This window comes from Limanda limanda, chromosome 13 (genome assembly GCF_963576545.1).
Source record: "Limanda limanda chromosome 13, fLimLim1.1, whole genome shotgun sequence".
NCBI lineage: Eukaryota > Metazoa > Chordata > Actinopteri > Pleuronectiformes > Pleuronectidae > Limanda > Limanda limanda.
Window position 1 is genome coordinate 5921823 of NC_083648.1, and position 20186 is coordinate 5942008.

Consider the following 20186-nt stretch of genomic DNA (forward strand, 5'->3'; position numbering starts at 1 on the left):
TTGTCAGTTCCACATATGGACCTGGACTTCAGTATTTTCAGCTCTTCTCATCTGCAAAGATAGTAAAATACAATATAATTCAATATAATATCAAAAATAAAAGAAGGCCTGGGATGCAGATTCTTTACATTATTTTAACTAAATGTCACTCGAGCTTCAGTCTGCTGTGGGCCACTTCAGGCAAGGATGCAGCACTTCTGACCTTTTTGTTCCCCGGACAGAATGGATTTTAACTTTACGTAGCATCGAACTACAGATGTCTTGCGTTTTGCAACTGGTTTCTGTATTTGCAGGTGTTGTGACTTTCTGCAGGGCATGTGTTGTCAAATTAATGAAGTTGTTTTCTTAATTTTCAGTGTGTGGAGTTTTCTCTGCCACCGTAGAATATGACCCAATTAGCACAAAACTAATTCAGGCCACCTCTGGCATCTTTGATTGACATGTGGTATTTCCTGTGGTTTAGTGGCCCAGATCTGGCAAACAGGAACCAGTCTGGGCCAAAATAATGATGCTTTGTAGGAAGTAAAACACAATTATAGGATTGTTATTTTGTTGTAAGACACATCATTTGACTCCATGTGATGAGAGACTGGTTTTGAAGGGCCGGTCCTGCGGTGGCGGGGCACAGGTGCAGCGGGGCTGACCCTCCTGCCCGGCGGGGCCGCGGCTCGTCCCACTGCGCCTGCGTCCCGTCGCACGCCGAGAGACCAACAGAGCAGCTATTGTTAGCCGAGGAGCCGCCAGCAGACTTTATCCCACACTCAACCATCTACCTGCCGCAGACTCTCACCCAGGAAACCCCGCAGGACACCGGAGGTCGAGCCCGGCGAGGAAAGGAGCCAGGGTCCTCGGAAAGGAGGAAAGGAGGCAGGGTCCGCGGAAGGGAGGAAGGAAAGAAGGAAGTACACACGGTGGATCGACCGCTGGGGCTCGGGACTCAACAGGTACTTCCATGGTGTAGCGGGGCTCGGACCTTTTGCCTTTATTACACGCCGGGGAAACACACGGAGAAACACGCAGGAAGATGCCGCTGGGTCCGTGGAAGAAGAAGAACAAGTCGACGAAGGAGCACCTGGTGGACAACGAGGAGACCGGCGGCGGACACGCAGGTGCCGGGAACCCGAGCAAATCCGCCGTGAACGGAGCGGGACTCCCGCCTCCACCTGCCAACCTGCGGCCCAAGCTGGTGTTCCACACGCAGCTGGCGCACGGAAGTCCCACCGGCAGGATCGAGGGCTTCGCCAACGTCAAGGAGCTTTACTCCAAAATAGCCGAGGCGTTTAACATCAGCCCACCTGAGGTAAGAGGTCACCTGGGGTTAATGGGGACGGACGTGGAGGTGGTTTCGTGTTGCGTTCAGGGGTAGGAGCTCTGTTTTCCTCACGGTACCTGAAGGGCTCACGCAGATTTGTTTCCAGACTTTTACTAAGTGCTCAGGGCCGGATTAACCTCCTGGGGGGCGCCGGGGCAGATATGTGTCGCAGGGGCCCCTCTTGACCCCCACTGTAGTCGGTGGTGTTGTTGTTATTTCCCCAGACAGCCACAGACCAACCAGCACGCCTGAGCCGAGATCTCAAGTAGATTAGTTTGATTGAAGATTTATATATAATTAATCCCCCAAAAGTTACTTTATTTGTTTATCTGACAGGGACCAAGCTTATTAATCAACAGCAAAATGATTGTAAATGAGCCAGTTAGCTCAACAGGTTCATTTTCATATGTTGTCCCTGGCCAGCTTTTAAAATGGCCACCTAAAATTAACATAAAAGGACTTGTTATAGTCAACAAATACAAAAACAATATATATACAGAGTAATATTCAGATAGGTAAGTTCAATAAGTTGTTGGTTGGTTGTTGTTTTTGTAACAATCTTTAAACCATAGTGAACTGACATTTTTGGCCAATATAAAGCATTTAGTAAGTAAGTAAACAAGTAATTCAAGTTTATTTATTGTAGCACTTCTCTCAGACCAAAGTCCCAAAGTGCTTCCCATACATTAAAACACCAGAAAGTAGTAATACGCTATAAATATACAGAAAAACAACAACAACGCATTAATTCAAACACTACAATGAACATGGTGTGTGAATAAATGGGTTTTCAGTTGTTGTGAATAGGGGAGAGACTAGTCCCTTTGTCTGGGCTGACCTCTAAACCATTAACAAAAGTGGATGTGTGCTTTACTTAAAATTAGAGTTAGTTAGAGTTCACCAGATGTACATTAACAACCAGAACAATAGACGACCCCTTAAAAAAACATGTCCTGGGTAAATATTCAGCTCGAATTAGATGAATAACCTGCTCAAAATTGTGATTAATGCTTTTCTAATAAGTTCATTTTTACTTTTACAGGAAAAAGACTTCAAACTAAAACAGGCTAACTACATAGTTTGTTTGTTATGTTTGTTTAAATATAGTTTTTAAGTTATTATACACTGAACAATTAATCGAATAATATAGAATGAAGGTTGTCAGGCGAATTGATAAAGAAATAAAAAGAGCGAACGATAATACAAAATATAATAATGACAGGTTAGGTCTTGCACTTTGTGTTTGTATGTTGTTGTGTTGCTAAATTTACGACTACTACAGTCAAGGTTTGGGGTAAACAAATTTATAAGTGGCTTTCCTAGAGATTAGTCCCATGGCGGCCATGAAGTTAAACTTTAATTGTGTCAAAGCTGGTCAGTGTTCGTACAGGCACTCCCTACCAACTCCCTCCCAGCCTGCGCAACCTCAGTCCTCCATGACTGTATCCTCATTGTGTCAGTCACTGGATATCTGACAAATTCATTTTTAGGGAGTTTTTTGTTGTGGCTGTTCAGCATCAGATTCCAGGTCTGGAAAACAAAAGCAGGGTCTGTGTCAGGCTGCTTAATTTCCTCAAAGGAAAGTGTGAGCGGAATGTTTGGTTCTGTCAGCCTGAACGTGACTTGATAGGTCGTCGGGGGGGCCTGTTATCAGCCTGGTTTGGAGACATGAACTTCTTTCCCCTGTTGAAGCTGAGAGATACAGTTCCGACTTTTAACAAGGGCAATAATTGGAAAGGAATTTCCTTTATTACTTTGTGGCGTTTGGTACACAGTGACGCAATAGACTTCACATACACTGACTGCAGTATAGGACTTTTTCTTTGATATTTCTGACTTGATTGCTGAAATGATCCTGAATGAGACTCACACTCAGCTGTTTGTTTCTGTCTGTACTTGTTCCATCATGTCTATCTGTCATTTTCAACACTTTCTATCTGTCTAGACTTGTCGGTGCCCTACGCCATGTTGCTTTCAAAGCATGAAACAAACAGAGGAGTTGAGTAGATTATGGATTACCGATGATTTTCAGAAGGTTGCGTTGTAAGCTTGAATTCAAGAATCATTCCCTACACACACTGATTTGTTTAAGTGTACTCGAGCAAGGCACTGATCCTCTACAATCTCCATAAATGTTGTTCTGTAGCTGATTGTTGAACTTTGACCTCCCTGTAAAAAGAGATCATATAAAGTACATGAAACAGTAAAGAAAATACTTTAGTGTTTGCATTGACAGCTGTCACAATGACAGAATGGATTTGTGTCTTTGATAAATGCCTCAGTTCCTGTCAAGTAGGTAACAGAGAACAATAATAACCCAAATGTCAATATATCAAGCTGTGTTATTAAGCTGTTAACGTCACATTAACATCCTTTGCTTTATAGTTGATGAAAAGTGTGCTTATGTGTGTATATTCCCCTATTTAAAAACACAAATAGTTCTACTCTCACACACACACACACACTAAGACAAATAGATCGAGGGAGGGGTTGTGATGTGATAATATTTGGACTCCACAGGTTTTACCACAGGAAGTCCCTCAGGTCCGGCTCAGGCACAGCCCCAAATCTCTGATCAGATAACCCCGTCCTGGCAACAGCTAGAGGCGTCCCTGAGGACCGGGGGGGATCAGCTCTGCCCAGGGCCTCCTCCCTCCATAACCACCACCCAGCCTCGCTGTGGTGTGCATGTTGGCCGGGTGTGACCTGTGTCACAATTTAAGCTTCCAAACAAAGCTCAGCTCTTAAGGGATAAAGTAGGGAGTCACATTTTGAATGGGACTGGTGCCAATGTGAAACGTAAATGTTGCTACTGGTTCCAAATTTATGCTTTTGGATTATGCTGAGAGGCGTTTCTAATATTTTGTTCTCCCATTTACGTATCAGTGGGGGAAGAGTGAATGTTGAAACACCTCATTAAAACGCTGTACAGTTCAACAGCAGCATATCCTGGATAATGACTAACACTTCCCCGAAGACTTCCAACAAAAACAAGGGAGGATATTCGGCAGGTCTGTTCTTATGAGACTGCATTTATTTAGGCTACGTGTACCTAATAAACTGGTAACTCAGTGTACGTACACTGGATTCAACAACATGACCGCTCCCCAGAAGTAAAGTCAATAGGTTATAAACCTCCTCCGTGTTAGTGTATTGGACATGGACCAAACTCACTCTCGGTTGTTCTTATCACACTGTTTGTCCAAGTGCTCATTTTTCTTAATAATTGGTTTTAATTTGTTATTTAATGCTATAAAAACTGGGTGAAATTATGTGATTGACAGCCGAGACCGATGGCGATTGGTCAAGCGCATGTATGGGTGGAACATCGCTATCACAACTCCATCCCCGATAGCTAATGCATCGGCTCCAGGTCCAAATGCACGGGATATTTGCATGTAGGCTAATTTTCCATACTGGTGCCCGAGCTGCACAGAAACCATGACGTGGCTGTTTGTAAACGAGTGTCTCTTTCACGCTGGGGTAACATGAGTGCTCGGCTGCAGCCTGATAGGAATTATGTAATGAACAATGGTTGTTGTCTTCCTGGTCTCTAATGGGTTAAAGATCTCTCTCCAAACAGACATCACATTGCATGAAAGCATGTGTGGATTGACGGAGCACCTATTGTTGTGTCTTAATTAGACAGTAGACCTTCTGGTTCAGTGCAGCCTAGAGTCAGTAACTTTATTCAAGGGGGGAGAAGTGATTGGAAGGAATTTGTGTGAGTGAAATAAACTGGAAGTCTGAATTATAATTATAACAAAATGCCACACAAGCAAAGCGAGTGAAGGCTTTACAGTGCAAACAGTACATGTATTGTGTAAACTCAGTTCATTCCCTGTTATCTCAGCCGGTAATACATCATGGAGCTTTGGATGGGAGGTTCCATGTGCTCTCTCTGCTCAGGTGAAAGTCTGGTTATTGTCCTGACAGCCGCAGAGTTTGAGGTGTGGCTCTTTGACTTTGCGTCGTGTCCACCGGCCTGTTACACCCAACCTGGCCCCCCCTCACTGAAAGCCACACAGATATTTGCCTACATTTTGAATATGTGGGCTGCAGTCGTGTGACAGCCACATTTTTGTTTTGTTTTGTGGTTGTACTTCCCATGTTTTGCAGCCAGACATTTCATATTGAGCTTTAGTCTGCAGTTTGTATTAGCTGAGCTGCTGCACTCACTTCCTAGACGGTGTAAAAAACAAGCAAGCAAGCGTCCGGATGAATTACAGTGAAGGCTAACCAGACTTAACTGCACCAGGAGACTTTTAAGTGAGAGGCCGCTTAGATCCATCAGCACACGAGCTTGAGTGACCGGTTAAAGCTGTAAATCCATGTTTGTTCCGTGGGAAACAGTTTGGTCAGAAAACCCTCAGGGGATTTCTGACGTGCAGCAGCATGACTCAAATAACTATACACACATTAAGTCAACCTGTACAATTCAATGCCGACAAAACCACCTTTTAATAATTCAAATCGACACTTATTATTGATGCTGCACTTAGTAGTTATTTGTTTACTATTAAAATTTAATAGAATATTCCCCCCTCAGGTTTTGTAAAGATATAGGAACATATAATTTAGTGAATACCTCTTTGTAAAGGTAGGATTGATGGCTGTCATGTTGTATTGGATTTCATTTGGTGGAAAAAAATCCAGGCTACAAAAATGTGTGGTCACTAAGTTTATATCACAATATAGCAAATTAGTACATAATTCATTATTCATACATAATTGTCTGATTGATGTTCAGAGCAATGACTTGTTTCCTGTTTGTCCAAAGCCATAATTAGATTTGGTTCCTCCATCCTGAAAAACTGGAACTTAAAATTACCTCAGCATTTATTTGAATATGGAAATGATTACCTGGGGATATTTTTGCCTATAGCATGACTTGATAACCTAATATATACATAATTCAAATATTTTAAAACAAATTTGTCGATCATTTCCTCCCAATTAGTTGGATCATTTTAATAAATTGAAAAGAAAAGCTGAGGTTTTCCAATTTATTATTTCCCTTGTCATAATTTTAATGATTTTTCCCCAGTGGAGACCATTGTAGTTTTGTATCGTATTAATATCAATCGTATCACATTGTGGTTTATCCTGCGGCCTGATGTCGGTGAACATGGTTACTGGTAATTCCATATTTAATAAGCAAATGAGAATGAAGCTTTGTGCCTGTGTGCACACCGCACGACTGAGGGAAAACAAAACACTAACGAGGAGTGTGTGAAGCTGCAGAAACAGACCTCAGGTGTGTGTGTGTGTGTGTGTGTGTGTGTGTGTGTGTGTGTGTGTGTGTGTGTGTGTGTGTGTGTGTGTGTGTGTGTGTGTGTGTGTGTGTGTGTGTGTGTGTGTGTGTGTGTGTGTGTGTGTGTGTGTGTGTGTGTGTGTGTGTGTGTGTGTGTGTGTGTGTGTGTGTGTGTGTGTGTGTGTGTGTGTGTGTGTGTGTGTGTGTGACTGGACTGGATTTCATTGTTATTTCAGTGCTTGTTTACCAGAAGTGATGCAGAAGAAAGTCGTGATGTACCAGAGGAGAGTTTCACCTCCTGCTCTGCTGTGACAGTAGAAAAGAGTCTTTCACGAGGCTGTAAACAGCTGCTTTTTGTCTACATCCACATTACAAAGGTTTAGTTTTAAAACACATCACTGTTGAAACACTACTCCTTTCAAATATCTAAAACTGCTGGTGGGTTATAGTTTGAGAAATGGCCTTCGCTTCCTGATTGGTTCTTAACTGTTTGTACCCCGATCGTTTTAGTTTTAAAAACTCATACGAAAACACATGTATCCATGGATGTATACAGTTGTAATCCGCGTGGCATTTAACAGTTTGGGTGAATGAACACAACTAGTTTGTGATTTGGATGATTTTATTTACTTTTTCCGAGCAAATAAAGTCACATTCGAGACCTCCAGGAAAGGGTTAGGTGTGCTGTCTATTTTTTATGTGTTTGAAATGTATATAGAATATATATAAATCATTTTAAACATCTTACATGTTTTCAGTCTAAATCATCTGCACATAATTCGTATGTCAACACTTTTTTAAATACACTGATCCCAGCTGCTGTGACTGGGCTCTCTATGAAACTCATTACTCATGCTTTTCAGACCCACCTCTATGAAACGGTCATTATTATATCACGTCCGCAGTCAGGTAAATTATTACACTGGCTGAAACGCTGATGAATGCGATTTCCTGTTGAAAACTCGGCCACACCACAATACACACAGCTTAGATCAGCAGTCCCTGGTAACTACTAAAACACGTCATGAGGAAATAACAGCAGATGAACACCAGAGATTGGAGTTGTTTCACTGTTTCACTGATGCACCCGAGTGTGTCCCCACTGTGAGAGTGACTCTTTCTAAAAACCTCTTCTCCGTCATTAAAAGAGCAGTTGAAGAGGCGGTTAATGGGTTCAGCTTTTAGTCGTCACTGTCTCTGCTCCAGTGTATTTATCAAGCTCTACTTTTCTGCCGACACAGGATTTCTAATTTAACTGTATAGAGAGTAAACGTAGGTGGAGATTAACTGGCTGCACTATATTATTATTATTGTACAATGTCCGCTGTATTCCCTTTTGAGCTGCTGAACTATTTGCATTTTCCTGAAAGGGAACAAAACTGTATCTGTACTTTAGTGATTATGTTGCACTGCTACAGTCATAAGGAATTAGAAAAAAGGAATAATAATAAAATGAATAGAGTTTGAGGCTGAACTCTCAATGTTTCAGGTCGATGAATTTAATTTGTGTTCAAACTGTCCATTGCTGCTGCTCCTCTTTTCAGCCTCTGTCTGAAACACCTGGTTTTAGATCTCTCTTACGATAAAGGCCTGTTTTCTCTAATTGGCCAGCCGACCCACTCTGTTGGGATTGGTCAGCTACTTCCAGCAAGTGATGGAAATGTCGATTTACCTGGCTTTGTTAGGGGGCGTGTCAGACTAGCTGTTAGGCCTGCGTCATACAAATATGTTGAGTGACATCACGATGATGAGGAGGTGTAGTCCGAACTACTGACGAGGTGTTTCAGGGACAGGAGCTATCTGCGAACTTTGGACTTTTCAATTACAGATCATATACCAGGGTACCCATCTGATACCAATGATTGCGACGATCGTTTTATAGCAAGTATGTAAACCAGTAATCACCTAATATTTACGGTTCAAAAAACAGTATCATATTCATTTATGATGCTGGTGTCAGTGTTGGAACATCTCTGTTGTTAACCTGGTAGACCTTCATACCTAAAAACCTATATCACACATCAGAGGAAAGACAAATGTCTCCTTTAATGCTAACATTGTTCATATAGCGATAGCATAAACTTACATAAAGCACCTTTAAGCAGCGTTAAGTGTAAATATTTAAGTAATGTACAAATACTTTGGAATTTAAGTTAAGGCCAGTACTTGAACAAATGCAGTTACATTCCACCTCGCGACTTTGATGAATTACTTTTCATTTTCACTGGCTGAGCAGAAACTGACAGAACCTAATGCATATCCTCATATAGTAATGTATACTTTATATAGTGTTATTAATATATATATATAATATAATTAACTAAGTCTCGCTCATTGAATCTGTTTTTCAATGATGTGATGTATCACTGCTCATTTACAACTTTAAAAGACTGATATTATATTTCTAAAAATGTAATAACAGAGGATCTCTTTATTTCAGGACAAAGCAGTTATTTATCAACTGTTGTGGGAAACCTTCATTCACACACATCTTCACTTCACTGACGGCTCCAAGCTCATTATTTTTCATTCTTCTTTTGAAAGCATTGCCCTCAGACATGACCCCTGTCCTGAGTGATGCTGCTCTGCAGATTGCAGTGCGTCTCCTTCCACTTGCCCTTTTCCAATGTGGTTATCGAGGTCTTAGCCAGTGTGGTGCAGACAGTGGGCGGTGAAGTGTCTGTTCCTGTGAGGTCATTGGAGGAGAGACACGTCTCTGCAGTGCGAGGCGCCGCTCTCTGCACCCCCCCCCCGCTACACCCGGCGGTGTGAACGAGCTGTGGCCCTCAGCCCAGCCGGAGGAGAGGAGCGCTGAGAGCTGCTTGAGCTGCAGAGAAGCGGCTCGATGCAGTCGGCCGTCTTGGTTACCGCGCTGTAGGCGTCCGCTTGCCGTTCCTCCCACTCACTCTTGGGTAACAACCTGGCCTGGGGCGGGGGCGGGGTGTCTGTTATAGAGAAGAAAGAACGAGAGAGACATCAATTCAGCTAAAGTTCACCCTTTCCTCTCCGCACAGATTCCCTCCTGGTAACCTCCAGTCCCCCTCTTTGCCTTTTCCTCAAGCGGCCTCCTGTCCATTATAATCCCATTCTTTAATAGTCCGGTATCCCAAGGCAACGCATGAGGCCCTGTCAGCTGTGTGTGTGTGTGTGTGTGTGACAGAACAGCACTTGTTGTTGCTCACGGAAAAAAAGGCCCAGACAAGGCATTCCTCGCTGCTAGAGCCTGATTGGTGCACAAAGGTCGTCTTCCTGATGAACCGGTGCGATTCAATCCCTTTCTAACGTGCAACCCGGAAGTCCAGCTCCAAATCTCTGTGTTTCTCAAAGTCCTACTAGGAAGCGTGATTTATATACGGGCACATCTGAGTAGGTTTATCTGACTAACAGAAGCTATGAATAAAGGTAGAGAGCATATCAATACCTGTCTCGCTGAGTCAGAGCAGAATAAGTGATTCACAACCGGTTTACTCCTCGTCCCAGGTTTCATCTGTCGTGTCTCTGTTTTAATGCGTCGTTAAATATGGACACTTGTGAATCTGGGTGATCACGTTTCTGTGTCTCTGTGTCCTGCCAAGATGTCGCAGACACACGGTGCGAAGCCAGATTTTTTCCATTTCTGGCAGAGGAGGAAAGGTCATTTTCCACTTTGGCCTCATCACTGTCTGGTTCCGTCCCCGGGACCTAGAGCACAGCTCAGTTGAATCCACAGCTTTAGACTGATGACACCCCGAGGTGGAAGAGGACATAACTGCATAACTTACCCCCTGATGATTTCTGTATTTAGCTTTCTGACGCAGCACTTTGTCATCCACACCTTTTTATTTTTGAATCTGGCTCAGTTTTCACACTGTGACTAAAATCAGAGATAATTTTTTTTAACTGTGCATAAGAGATTCAGGTTTTTTCTGGCCGATTCCTTCACAGTTTCAGAGCCTAAAAGACAAATGAGTAATCAACATTTTTATTTTTATTTGCTTTTCAGAAAGCTCTTCTGGTCTTCTTAAATGCATTTAGCATAAGCAATTGACTGTCTGTATTTCTTGTCTTTTTTTAAAACATATTCTTATTTGTAAATGTCTTGGCACAGATCATGTTCTGCACCCTGAACACCCACAAGATCGACATGGACAAGCTGCTGGGGGGGCAGATCGGCCTGGAGGATTTCATCTTCGCCCACATTAAAGGAATCAGGAAGGAGGTAGAAATTCATAAAACCGAGGACGCTCTCGGCCTCACCATCACCGACAACGGAGCAGGCTACTCTTTCATAAAGGTGAGGACGTATATTAATTCACTTAAATGTAATGATCACGCGTCATGAGAAACCAAAGAGTGATTTTGACCCGCCATCCAAAAAAAACTGAATTTCTGATGTGAGCTACACAAAACAGGAACATTTCCTCATAAAACCAGTTATGGCTCAGTGTCTATAAAAAAGTAGTGAAAGGATTGTGTATCTATTATTAATCCTGTCACCGATCAACACTGAACTGATAGAAAGGATTAGAATATGAATAAACATCATTATTATCCATCAAGTGAGAACATTGTACATTCATCAAACAAACAGACACAACTGCAAAAAAAAACCACATAATAAAACATAACAACACAAGTAAAAATACAGATAAAATACATATTCTTTCAGATTTATTTATTTATAATACCAATCAGATTATACAAGTAAAGTGAAGAACAAATTGTTAAATAATTTTAGGAAAATACTCAAATCTGTCGTATTCAATTTAACATTCCTTTTCTATGTATGTACAAAGCAGCAGCTGCCATATGGATATTCTAAACTGTAATAACTTGTGTGCATGACGGCCATACTTGTTTTGACAGTTTCTCTCAGGCTGGAATTCATGCTTCAGCCTGTCTGTTGTCTTCTGATGCAAACGGGTCTTAGTCTTTTATTAATTCTCAGAGCAAACTGCTCACATGTGCCATCATGTGATTCTGAAGCTGCACTGCACCTTGATAAACTGTCACTGGGATCAGTTCTGAGAGACTGCTGCACCACACGAGCTCCTGAGGAGATACAGTCAAACAGGCTGAACTGGACATAGATCAGTTTATAAGAAATAAGCAGTGTTATTAAGCTGTCATTGTCTTTCAGCTCAAATTGGTCACTGATGTGTGTTTTTGCTGTGCTCCCCCCCCCTCTCTCCTCACGGCAGCGTATCAAAGAGGGCAGTGTTGTGGACGGGGTGAAGGTGGTCAGCGTGGGCGACCACATCGAGTGCATCAACGGGCGAAACATCGTCGGGATCCGACATTACGAGGTCGCCCGAATGCTCAAAGAGCTGACCAAAGACAAATCCTTCACACTCAAGCTGGTGGAGCCCATGAAGGCCTTTGGTGAGTGAGAAGCAGGAATCAGAAGAGAAGGACACTCGAGCATCAACACGTTATCTTACTGACGCATGAACTTGATCGTCCATGTTCGAGTTTTGATTCAAGCTGCTTATCTGCTTTTCTCAATTATAAGTTTGATCTCAATCGTGTCTGAAAATAAAATAAATCCCAGTTTCTAAATTAATGTTTCGGCTCTAAAACAATCAGAAACCGGACGGGAGTCATGTCTTAGTTGTTGGATGCGTGTGGTGTTTGTCCTAATCATTAGACGACAACAGCTCCGCATTATCGGTTAATCTGAGGGTTGTTTTCTTTTAGTTGATTAATAATTAATCAGTTTACATAATGGCAAAACGTTTTTAAAATGACTAACAGTTCCTGGGAGGCCGCATGATCTCTCCTGTTGTGTCCGACTAACCTTCCAAGATATATTAAGTTTACTCTAAAATGAAGCAGAAACTGAAATCTGACAATATTTGTGTGTTTTTGCTCAAAAGGTTTTGGGTTAAAGGGTTTTAAGCAATTATCTGAATAAGTTGATGTTCTAGTTTATTGTTTTATACACACATACAACCCATATAGATGCTACAGTCTGTCAAAAAATAACATAGTGCTTCTGCTCTGATTGATAGAAATGCTGGAGCCCAGGTCGAAGGGAGCCAAACCTGCCAGTGAGAACAAAGTCGGGACGGGGAAGGGAACGCTGAGACTCCGCTCCAAGGGCCCAGCGACTGTGGAGGACGAGGTGAGTGTCTCTGCATAATCCCACTGAGACCTGGATGTGACAGCTCAAGTAGCAGTGGGTGAGGGTTTATGTAAATTCATTCCACTTCACTGTCCCTATCGTCATGATGATTTGTATTGTGAGTGTTCTCTACTGGGAGAACAAGCTGTATTCTCCCTTTGGACATTTTAATGAGGAATATATTTTAGGTAGATACACACAGACAGGGGTATATACTCAATTCTACAAGCTACACAGTTTGTCCCCTTCACCGTTGAAATCTGGAAACAGTTTGATGAAAGTTTGCAACCTCCTGGGAAAGATGGACGGATCACAACGAGCGTGAAGAAACTGAATGACTTGTTTGTGTTTCCCAGCCGACGGAGTTCGAGGAGAAGGCGGTGAAGAAGGTGGACGACCTGCTGGAGAACTACATGGGCATCAGAGACACTGAGCTCGGTGAGTGATAACGTTACCTCCAAACATAATGATCTAAGTATCATGTTGATGATGTGATATAGAAAGTGGGATCCATCTTGTTCCTGCTCCTCTCTCTCTCCAGCTGCCACGATGGTCGAGGTCGGCCGCGACAAGAAGAACCCGGACGAGTTCGCCATGGCGTTAGACGAGACCCTCGGGGACTTTGCTTTCCCGGACGAGTTTGTCTTCGACGTGTGGGGCGCCATCGGTGACGCCAAGCAGGGGAGATTCTAAGTTCCCTGCCTCTCCAAACACACACACACACACAGACACACACACTCCCTCCTCCTCCTCCCACATCCCACCTCTCCTAACCCTCAGAAGCCGACTGGACAAACTTCAACCTGCACAAGCAGCGGTGGATAAAGTGTCTACCACCATCACCTAGTTGTTAGGTGTAGCTTTGCACTTGGGTGGAGAATCAGTGAGAGTCAACTTCAGCTAAATTGGATCATGTAAAGAATTTCACATGTCGGGGGTGTCGGTGTAAATCTTGTAACGATGTCCATGACATGTGGATTTCAGTTTCACACACTGGACCTGCCTCTCATGTACAGAGGTGCTGGGGATTCATACAGATGTTGTCTTGAACTTACGTACGTCCCACGAGAGGCCGGATCCCTCCACCTGCACCCGATGCTATTCCTCAGTCAAACCAGTTAGACTAGTCCACAGTGACTCATCACTCTGGTTGTAAATGGTACGTGCACGACCTTAAATTGTAAAACAATCACGCAGTTTGAATCATTCTTTGCAGCTGTGTCATTTTGAGTATACAGATGTGTCACACAGCTTTTTATAGGCTCTTTTTATATGTGAAAGTGCTGCTGATTTTCTAGCAGCAGCATAGTGTAATTATAGTGATTGTAGCAATATCTCTCTCCCGTCTTTTGAAATCTTTTAGATGAGCTCGTGGTAGAGAAATATCAGAGCGTCGACATTAACGTTACTTTACTCTGTGATTCTCTCTGTGTCCTTAAATGTCTCAGCGTGAGCCTTGCGTCCGTCCGTCAGAGACCGAGCTATAAAGAGGGTTTTATCTTTAAATGCCTTTTATCAGGGTTTGACGACACATTCCACCAACATTCCTCATGTTCCTCCTGTTGTTCTAGTCTGTCAACATGTCAGGAATAGTCAGTTTACTTCTCTTTTTTTCCTGTAATTTATTTTATCGTAAAAAAAAAATCAAGATGCTGTCCCGGCGCGACACGGAAGCCATTTTTAAAGCGGCGTCTGGAATGGGATCAATTGCAATCCGATGTCTTAAATAACGGCACTAATTAAAATCACTGTCAAACTGAATTTAAATAGTGACTTGATTAGTGTCGTCTGCTGATGTTTTAACTGTCCACGGCAGTTGTTTGTTTATTGTTTGACGAACCATAAGGGATCACTATTGTTAATAGACAATAAAATTTCATATAGTTATCGCTGCCGTGTCATTTTTGCTCACAAGTTAATTTGTTATTTGATGATATAAAAAACGGGGGGGAATGTCATGACAGGTGAGACCGACTTCTGATTCTGGCTCTAAATGCAAAATATGCTGGATAGAGGAAGTGGAGACCTGCATCCATCTTTATTTGGTCTAAAGAAAGTATTTTCCAGATTTAAGAACAAAATAAAAATTGTTGACTACTTCATAAAACGTGAATTTGGTCAGAACTTGTCCATAATAGTATTTAGCACCATTCTAATAGAGTCCACACACACTCGGTGTTTCCATTTAAAGCCGTTTTAAACTCTGACTGCTGTGATGCTGATAAATGACGACCATGAACACAAATTACTCAATACAATAAACTTTATTTGCACACTTGGTCGTGTACGTGTATAAAATACATTGAGATACTTCACCGATGTTTCCATCCTTCATTTTAAAGAGTTTAACAAAGCTGGTCTAAAAAATACAGGACTGCCACTTCACAAGCAGAAAAACAAAGAAAGTTATGCAGAATAAGCTTAATACGTAGATACATTTGCATGACTAAATGAATCATGAGTATTTTAAAGAGTGGAGAACAGAAATCGGAGGTACAGAGCATGAGGGGGGTGCACGGTGAAGACTGTCACAGATATAATCAACGTACTGAGGAGGGTCTTTGGAAGCACATCACTTTAGGTGTGAGTATATTTATCTTGGTGTGGATGAATACTGTAGCACTGCTGTTGGGTGAAAACAAACTGGTTCAGCTGAAGGGATTTCACAAGTGTCTACGACTTGTTTAATGAAACTTATACAAAAGTAAAAGATTAAAGTTCTTGGCTGTCGGGAAAAAAAACAAGGGATTTCACTTCAGTGGTAGAAACGTGGCAAACGGAAGATGTGACGTTTCCATCCAACAATAGACGAGAGTTAATAAAACACTGCAGTTAACTGGGCTAGCTTGAGTTGTTCATATCCTCTAAAGACATTAACGTTACAGTAGATGCCATTTGAACGACGAGTTCATTACAAGTATAACATGTTTTAAAAACAAAGACGGAGCGGCGATTCGAGAAGAAAGAAACCGTAAGAAGACGAGAACAGATTGTTCAGTAAGAGGAATTCACTGTATGAGGTGTGGTGAGGATAAATATTGAATATTGGACCGGGGGGGGGTTACAGTTAGCCCAGGCTCAGGTAGAGGAAGTGTAGCCCTTACAGCCTGATGCCCGACTCCGCCTCCTCACAGCTCATCGCCGGTGTGACCCAGCTTGAAGGCGTCGCCCGTCAGCTTCTCCTGCGCCTCCTTCATACCGGACACAACTGAGGGGGGGAGGAGAGAGAGTGAGAGACATGAAATATGATCATCAGCCATCAACAGTCTGGATGAGAAATATGTGAGCAGCAAGACTTTACATAATTGATGCTACATTTAAGTGACAAGTTCACATCATCGTGACTGAAACTTTGCTGGACTTCATTATTTACTGTGAACCTCTGATCTCTGGGATCTTTTGGGTCGTCACTTATTTAGAGCATTTTCAGGGCAATTAACCTTAATTTCATCAGAAAGAATAAAGTGTGAAATGAGAAGGTGGGGATGTCATTTCAATGTTAATGTAAAACTACTAAATTCAAAGTCAAAATGCAATGTGCTGAGGTACAAAGCCTGAAGAACGATTAATATCCAAACACTTATTGTCTCAGATGTTTCCTCTGAGCACAGATGTGACTTCCTGTAAATCGGTCGTTCTCCACAATGTAAATATTTGCTCTCTGCATCGATACCTTGTTCTGCGTTGCTGTAGAAGTACTTGTAGTTTGGATTTCCGTTCTTGTTGGTGATTTCCGGATGGACTTTGCCGCTGGGATCTGCAACGACAGGAAAAAGAAGTTTGGTTCAGTTCAAATTGAAGCTTGTATTTAACACCACATGCAGGTGTTTATTCTTTTTTGTCAAACATCTGTAATGAATTGTTGTCCCATTATTTCATCCATTATCTACGTGCACTGCAGTTAATTCCCTGATCCGATTATTAGCAGCAAAATGTGACTTCAGTTTTCATTCTAACGTTAAGGCGACATGTTCTTTTCCATGTAAACGGAGCTCACTGAAACGTTATCAGCCCCAAAATGTTGTTCAGAACAGAAAGACCAACTGTAATCAGTCTCTAAAGGAATCCTTAACAGTATTTGCATGTAGGGTGACTCAACCCCCCACCCACCCCTCCCTCCTTACCGAGGAAAAGAATCCGAGGAATGTATCCACCGTCGGGACTGAAGGTTTCGTCCTTTGGCTCCTCCTCATCCTGTTCAGATAAGACACAACTGATCATTTACGAGTCGGGAAACAAATCTCTTAACATCTGCTGCCTGAGTTCCATCACTGTTCACCACACGAGATTGAAGATATTGTTAAATCCACATGAAATACACTTTAATACATCAACTGGTCAAAGAAATCATGGAAACATGTTCTTACCTCCAGGTTGATCATTACAAAGTTGTGTGCAAGCTCAGAGATTTCCTTGGACTCAGCAAATTTGGGCTTCAGTGCTGATGTTAAGAGGAAAAACACAAATTAAAATTATCTTCCAGGACAATGATGAAGTCACAGTTCATCTTTTAAAATGACGAGTGCTTCAGAATTCAGCATTTAAACATTTATAATGACGAGAAAGACAGAAACTTATTTTCAGATCCGATTTTGCCAATATTACAATTAACTTTCAGGTCCTAGCAGTTAAATTTGAGTGGTTGGTTGTAGATAAAGTACTAAACCTCAAACAAACCCTCCAGCCTTCAATGATCATGTCTGGTTTGTCCTGTCGAGCAGCATTACAGGTGCTGGTTAGACTGGAGGGTTTCAGCTCCTCTATAGATCAGCTGATTTAAACATTCAGAAGTATGTGACGCTATTTCAATAATGTAAAAAAGTTCCTGATTTATGTGTTTTCTCTTTTATCCAGTAGTCAGTCCGACGCCTTCTTATTAGAAAATCCAGCCTATGTTTTCTCTTGTCATTAAAGGGACAGTACGTTGTTTTACCTTTGCAGGCTCCGCACCAGCTCTTGTGGACGAGGACCATGAGCGGCAGACCGCTGTCGATGCAAACACACGAGAAAGTCTGTCACACTTCATATCTATAGAGCTGCAACTGTAGACATGTAAAATATGCACTGAAACGTTTAAGCAACTGGAATCCACTCAGTTTGAGGCCCCAGGTTAATGTGACAGGAAGTGACGACACCCGAGGAAGCTTCTGTGTCGGCTCACCTGGCCTCGGCCTCTTTTCTCCCATCATCCAGTGTCCTCCAGTGGATTTTGTCTCCGAACCCTGCAGGGGAAGGAGTGGTGGGACTGGTTTAATATTTCTACAACAGGGTGGGTCTGCCCTAAATACAGCAGCCACACGATGTCAGAAGACGATTTGCAAACACAACACAATGAGACGTAATTCAATATGAAGCTGCAGGCAAAATAAAGAGCCGGAACTATTCAACCAGCACGTAGGTTTATACGATCATCAACACAGGAGTGGACCAAAGTGCTTTACAGGTTAAAAATCCAAAATAGGGGAGGGAAACGCAGCGTTACTCATGATATGATATCACGAGACAGCGATTCTGCACTAATCGATATATTAAGAAATTCATATTTTAACAATCTCGAGATCTGTCTGACGGAAAAAGAAGAAAAAAAAATGCCCCTAAAGAGCTAAAGTGCAGTTTTGTATCAGTTTCATAGAGTTTGACACAAACTGAGATGAAACAAAGTACAAACACTTTGTAACTTTTCAATATCCACATGTAAACAACCATAAAGTGGCAAAATAAAACTATATATAAAGCAAACTAAATAGCAAAATATCAATATTTGGTGTCAGCAAATCCATTATCGTATATCGACAATCGTGTTATCTGTAATTTGTTAAAAAATCCCCATGTTCCATCTTTCCAATGTAAAATAACAGTAAATTTGTAAAAATTTAACTTGAAATAAATACTTAATACAGATAATCGTATCTCAAGAGTCAGGATGACGATATATCGATAAGTTGTCCCACCCTTTGCTAAAAAGCAAATAATAAGAAACCATTACATTTGAAGATCACACAGCAATAAATACAGAAACAGAAAAATGTGAGAAAAGAGTAAAAAACAAGATGATATAAGAAGAATAAGAGCTGTGTGAACTGGAGGTTGACAGCTCAGCACCACCACCTTCAGTAAACTAACCCTGATCCAGGACACACACACACACACACTGGATCCGGACACACACACACAGGATCCGGACACAAAGGCAGTCCGGGACCCAGCTGTTGATCCGGGGACAGGGACTCACCTCTCGCGTTGGCCGCTTCCGCCACGTCCTGGGACCACGTGATAGCCACCAGCAGCTGCAAGGACCACAGCACCATCATGTTCACAGCAGAGTTCTGCATCTTCATCTTCCTCTTCCTCGGTTTCCTCTGCTGCAGCTAATGGCAGAAAAAACCTGTTCACCGCTAACCAGCTGTGACCCGGAAGTCCACACCGCTGCCTGCCCTTCACAATAAAAGCCCTCGGCTGGTGGGAGTTGTGAAATGTGCGGCTTTGATCTCTGCGGTGCAAAGAGATGCTCCTCCTTATTGTTTCTGCTTCCGGGGTGGTGTGAGTGACGTCACATCCCCACCACCGCGTGCGTGCAGCTTCGTTTGATAAAGTCAGACAGAGGAATGTTGGACCGGGACCGGAAACTAGCACGAAAATAAAAGCTTAAAAGCAGCACGCTCGAGCTTTGAGGGTTTAACGTTTAAAACATCAAAGGACCTGAGAGCACTAGACAAGTAAATCATATTTATATTTAGATATGTATTTAGATGTATATATTTTATTTTAAATTTTTGATATTCTATTTCATTGTTCTATTTTATTCTTTTTATTCTATTTTATACTATTTATATTTTTATTTAATTTTTTTGGGTTGAAATTACTGAGCATTGCTTAAAGAGAGTGTGTGACCCAAGCATTTCATTGACAGGGACTACTTCATGTTATCTCTGTTCATTTGACAATAAAAAAATCTTGAATCTTGAATCATGAAAAGTCTGGTTTCAGATGCACAAGTCTAGTGGTTGAATTGGTTAAATAATCAACATATTTACTGAAGTTGTGTTGAGGCCTCTCACATCTGAAATGTTCCCAAAGTGTATTCTTCTCCAGCAGGAAATTGAACAAAAATAGTTACAAAGTAGAGAAGCTTTATCTCCAAAATATTCTGATATATTTGAAAACCTGGCAGTTAACGTTTTACAAATTAATTACTGTTTACAGTTTGTTGAGAAAAGGGAAACGTTGCGTTGGATGTATCAAAGGAGGAACCAGCACGATGAGCGTGCATAAGTACAATAAGTGAATTATTATGTTTACATGTATGAGGAATCAGACTGCTTTGAATTAGTCAACAGTCATATGTTACTTTTGCAATAAAGAATTAATCTTTTCAGTCATTTTTCCTGACAAATAAAACAGACATTTCTGATGCCAGCTTCACACGACAGGATTAGTTGTAGCTTTTTTGAGAATGTCTGAAGTTTGGGCTTTTTAAAACATTTTGAGCTTGTGAAAATGTAGACCACATATTTAAT

At 41.8% G+C, this 20186-nt stretch overlaps 2 protein-coding genes across 2 annotated transcripts; one reads left to right on the forward strand and one right to left on the reverse strand.

Moving 5' to 3' along the window:
- The first annotated feature begins 704 nt into the window (after window positions 1–704).
- gipc2 (GIPC PDZ domain containing family, member 2) lies at window positions 705–14558 on the forward strand. The gene is made up of 6 exons (XM_061084256.1): window positions 705–1300; window positions 10654–10839; window positions 11747–11927; window positions 12557–12669; window positions 13026–13107; window positions 13211–14558. Exons 1-6 carry the CDS (start codon window positions 1025–1027, stop codon window positions 13360–13362), a joined length of 990 nt encoding a protein of 329 aa, XP_060940239.1. The 5' UTR covers window positions 705–1024; the 3' UTR covers window positions 13363–14558.
- Window positions 14559–14914: 356 nt separating this feature from the next.
- Window positions 14915–19104, reverse strand: txndc12 (thioredoxin domain containing 12 (endoplasmic reticulum)). The gene is made up of 7 exons (XM_061084285.1): window positions 18902–19104; window positions 17831–17891; window positions 17603–17655; window positions 17037–17110; window positions 16794–16863; window positions 16343–16426; window positions 14915–15877 (listed from the first exon to the last, which is right to left on the reverse strand). The coding sequence occupies exons 1-7, from the start codon at window positions 19005–19007 to the stop codon at window positions 15798–15800; spliced, it is 528 nt and encodes a 175-aa protein (XP_060940268.1). The 5' UTR covers window positions 19008–19104; the 3' UTR covers window positions 14915–15797.
- Between the last annotated feature and the right edge of the window lie 1082 nt (window positions 19105–20186).

What these genes read in the sequence shown, in the direction of transcription:
- gipc2 (XM_061084256.1), top strand. Translation starts at nt 1,025, where the DNA reads ATGCCGCTGGGTCCGTGGAAGAAGAAGAACAAGTCGACGAAGGAGCAC. An exon ending in GGAGCCCATGAAGGCCTTTG is followed by an intron (nt 11,928 to 12,556) that starts GTGAGTGAGAAG and finishes TCTGATTGATAG; the next exon opens with AAATGCTGGAGCCCAGGTCG. An exon ending in CAGCGACTGTGGAGGACGAG is followed by an intron (nt 12,670 to 13,025) that starts GTGAGTGTCTCT and finishes TGTGTTTCCCAG; the next exon opens with CCGACGGAGTTCGAGGAGAA.
- txndc12 (XM_061084285.1), bottom strand. Translation starts at nt 19,007, where the DNA reads ATGAAGATGCAGAACTCTGCTGTGAACATGATGGTGCTGTGGTCCTTG. An exon ending in CTGGTGCGGAGCCTGCAAAG is followed by an intron (nt 17,111 to 17,602) that starts GTAAAACAACGT and finishes TCTTAACATCAG; the next exon opens with CACTGAAGCCCAAATTTGCT. An exon ending in CTACAGCAACGCAGAACAAG is followed by an intron (nt 15,878 to 16,342) that starts GTATCGATGCAG and finishes TCCCCCCCTCAG; the next exon opens with TTGTGTCCGGTATGAAGGAG.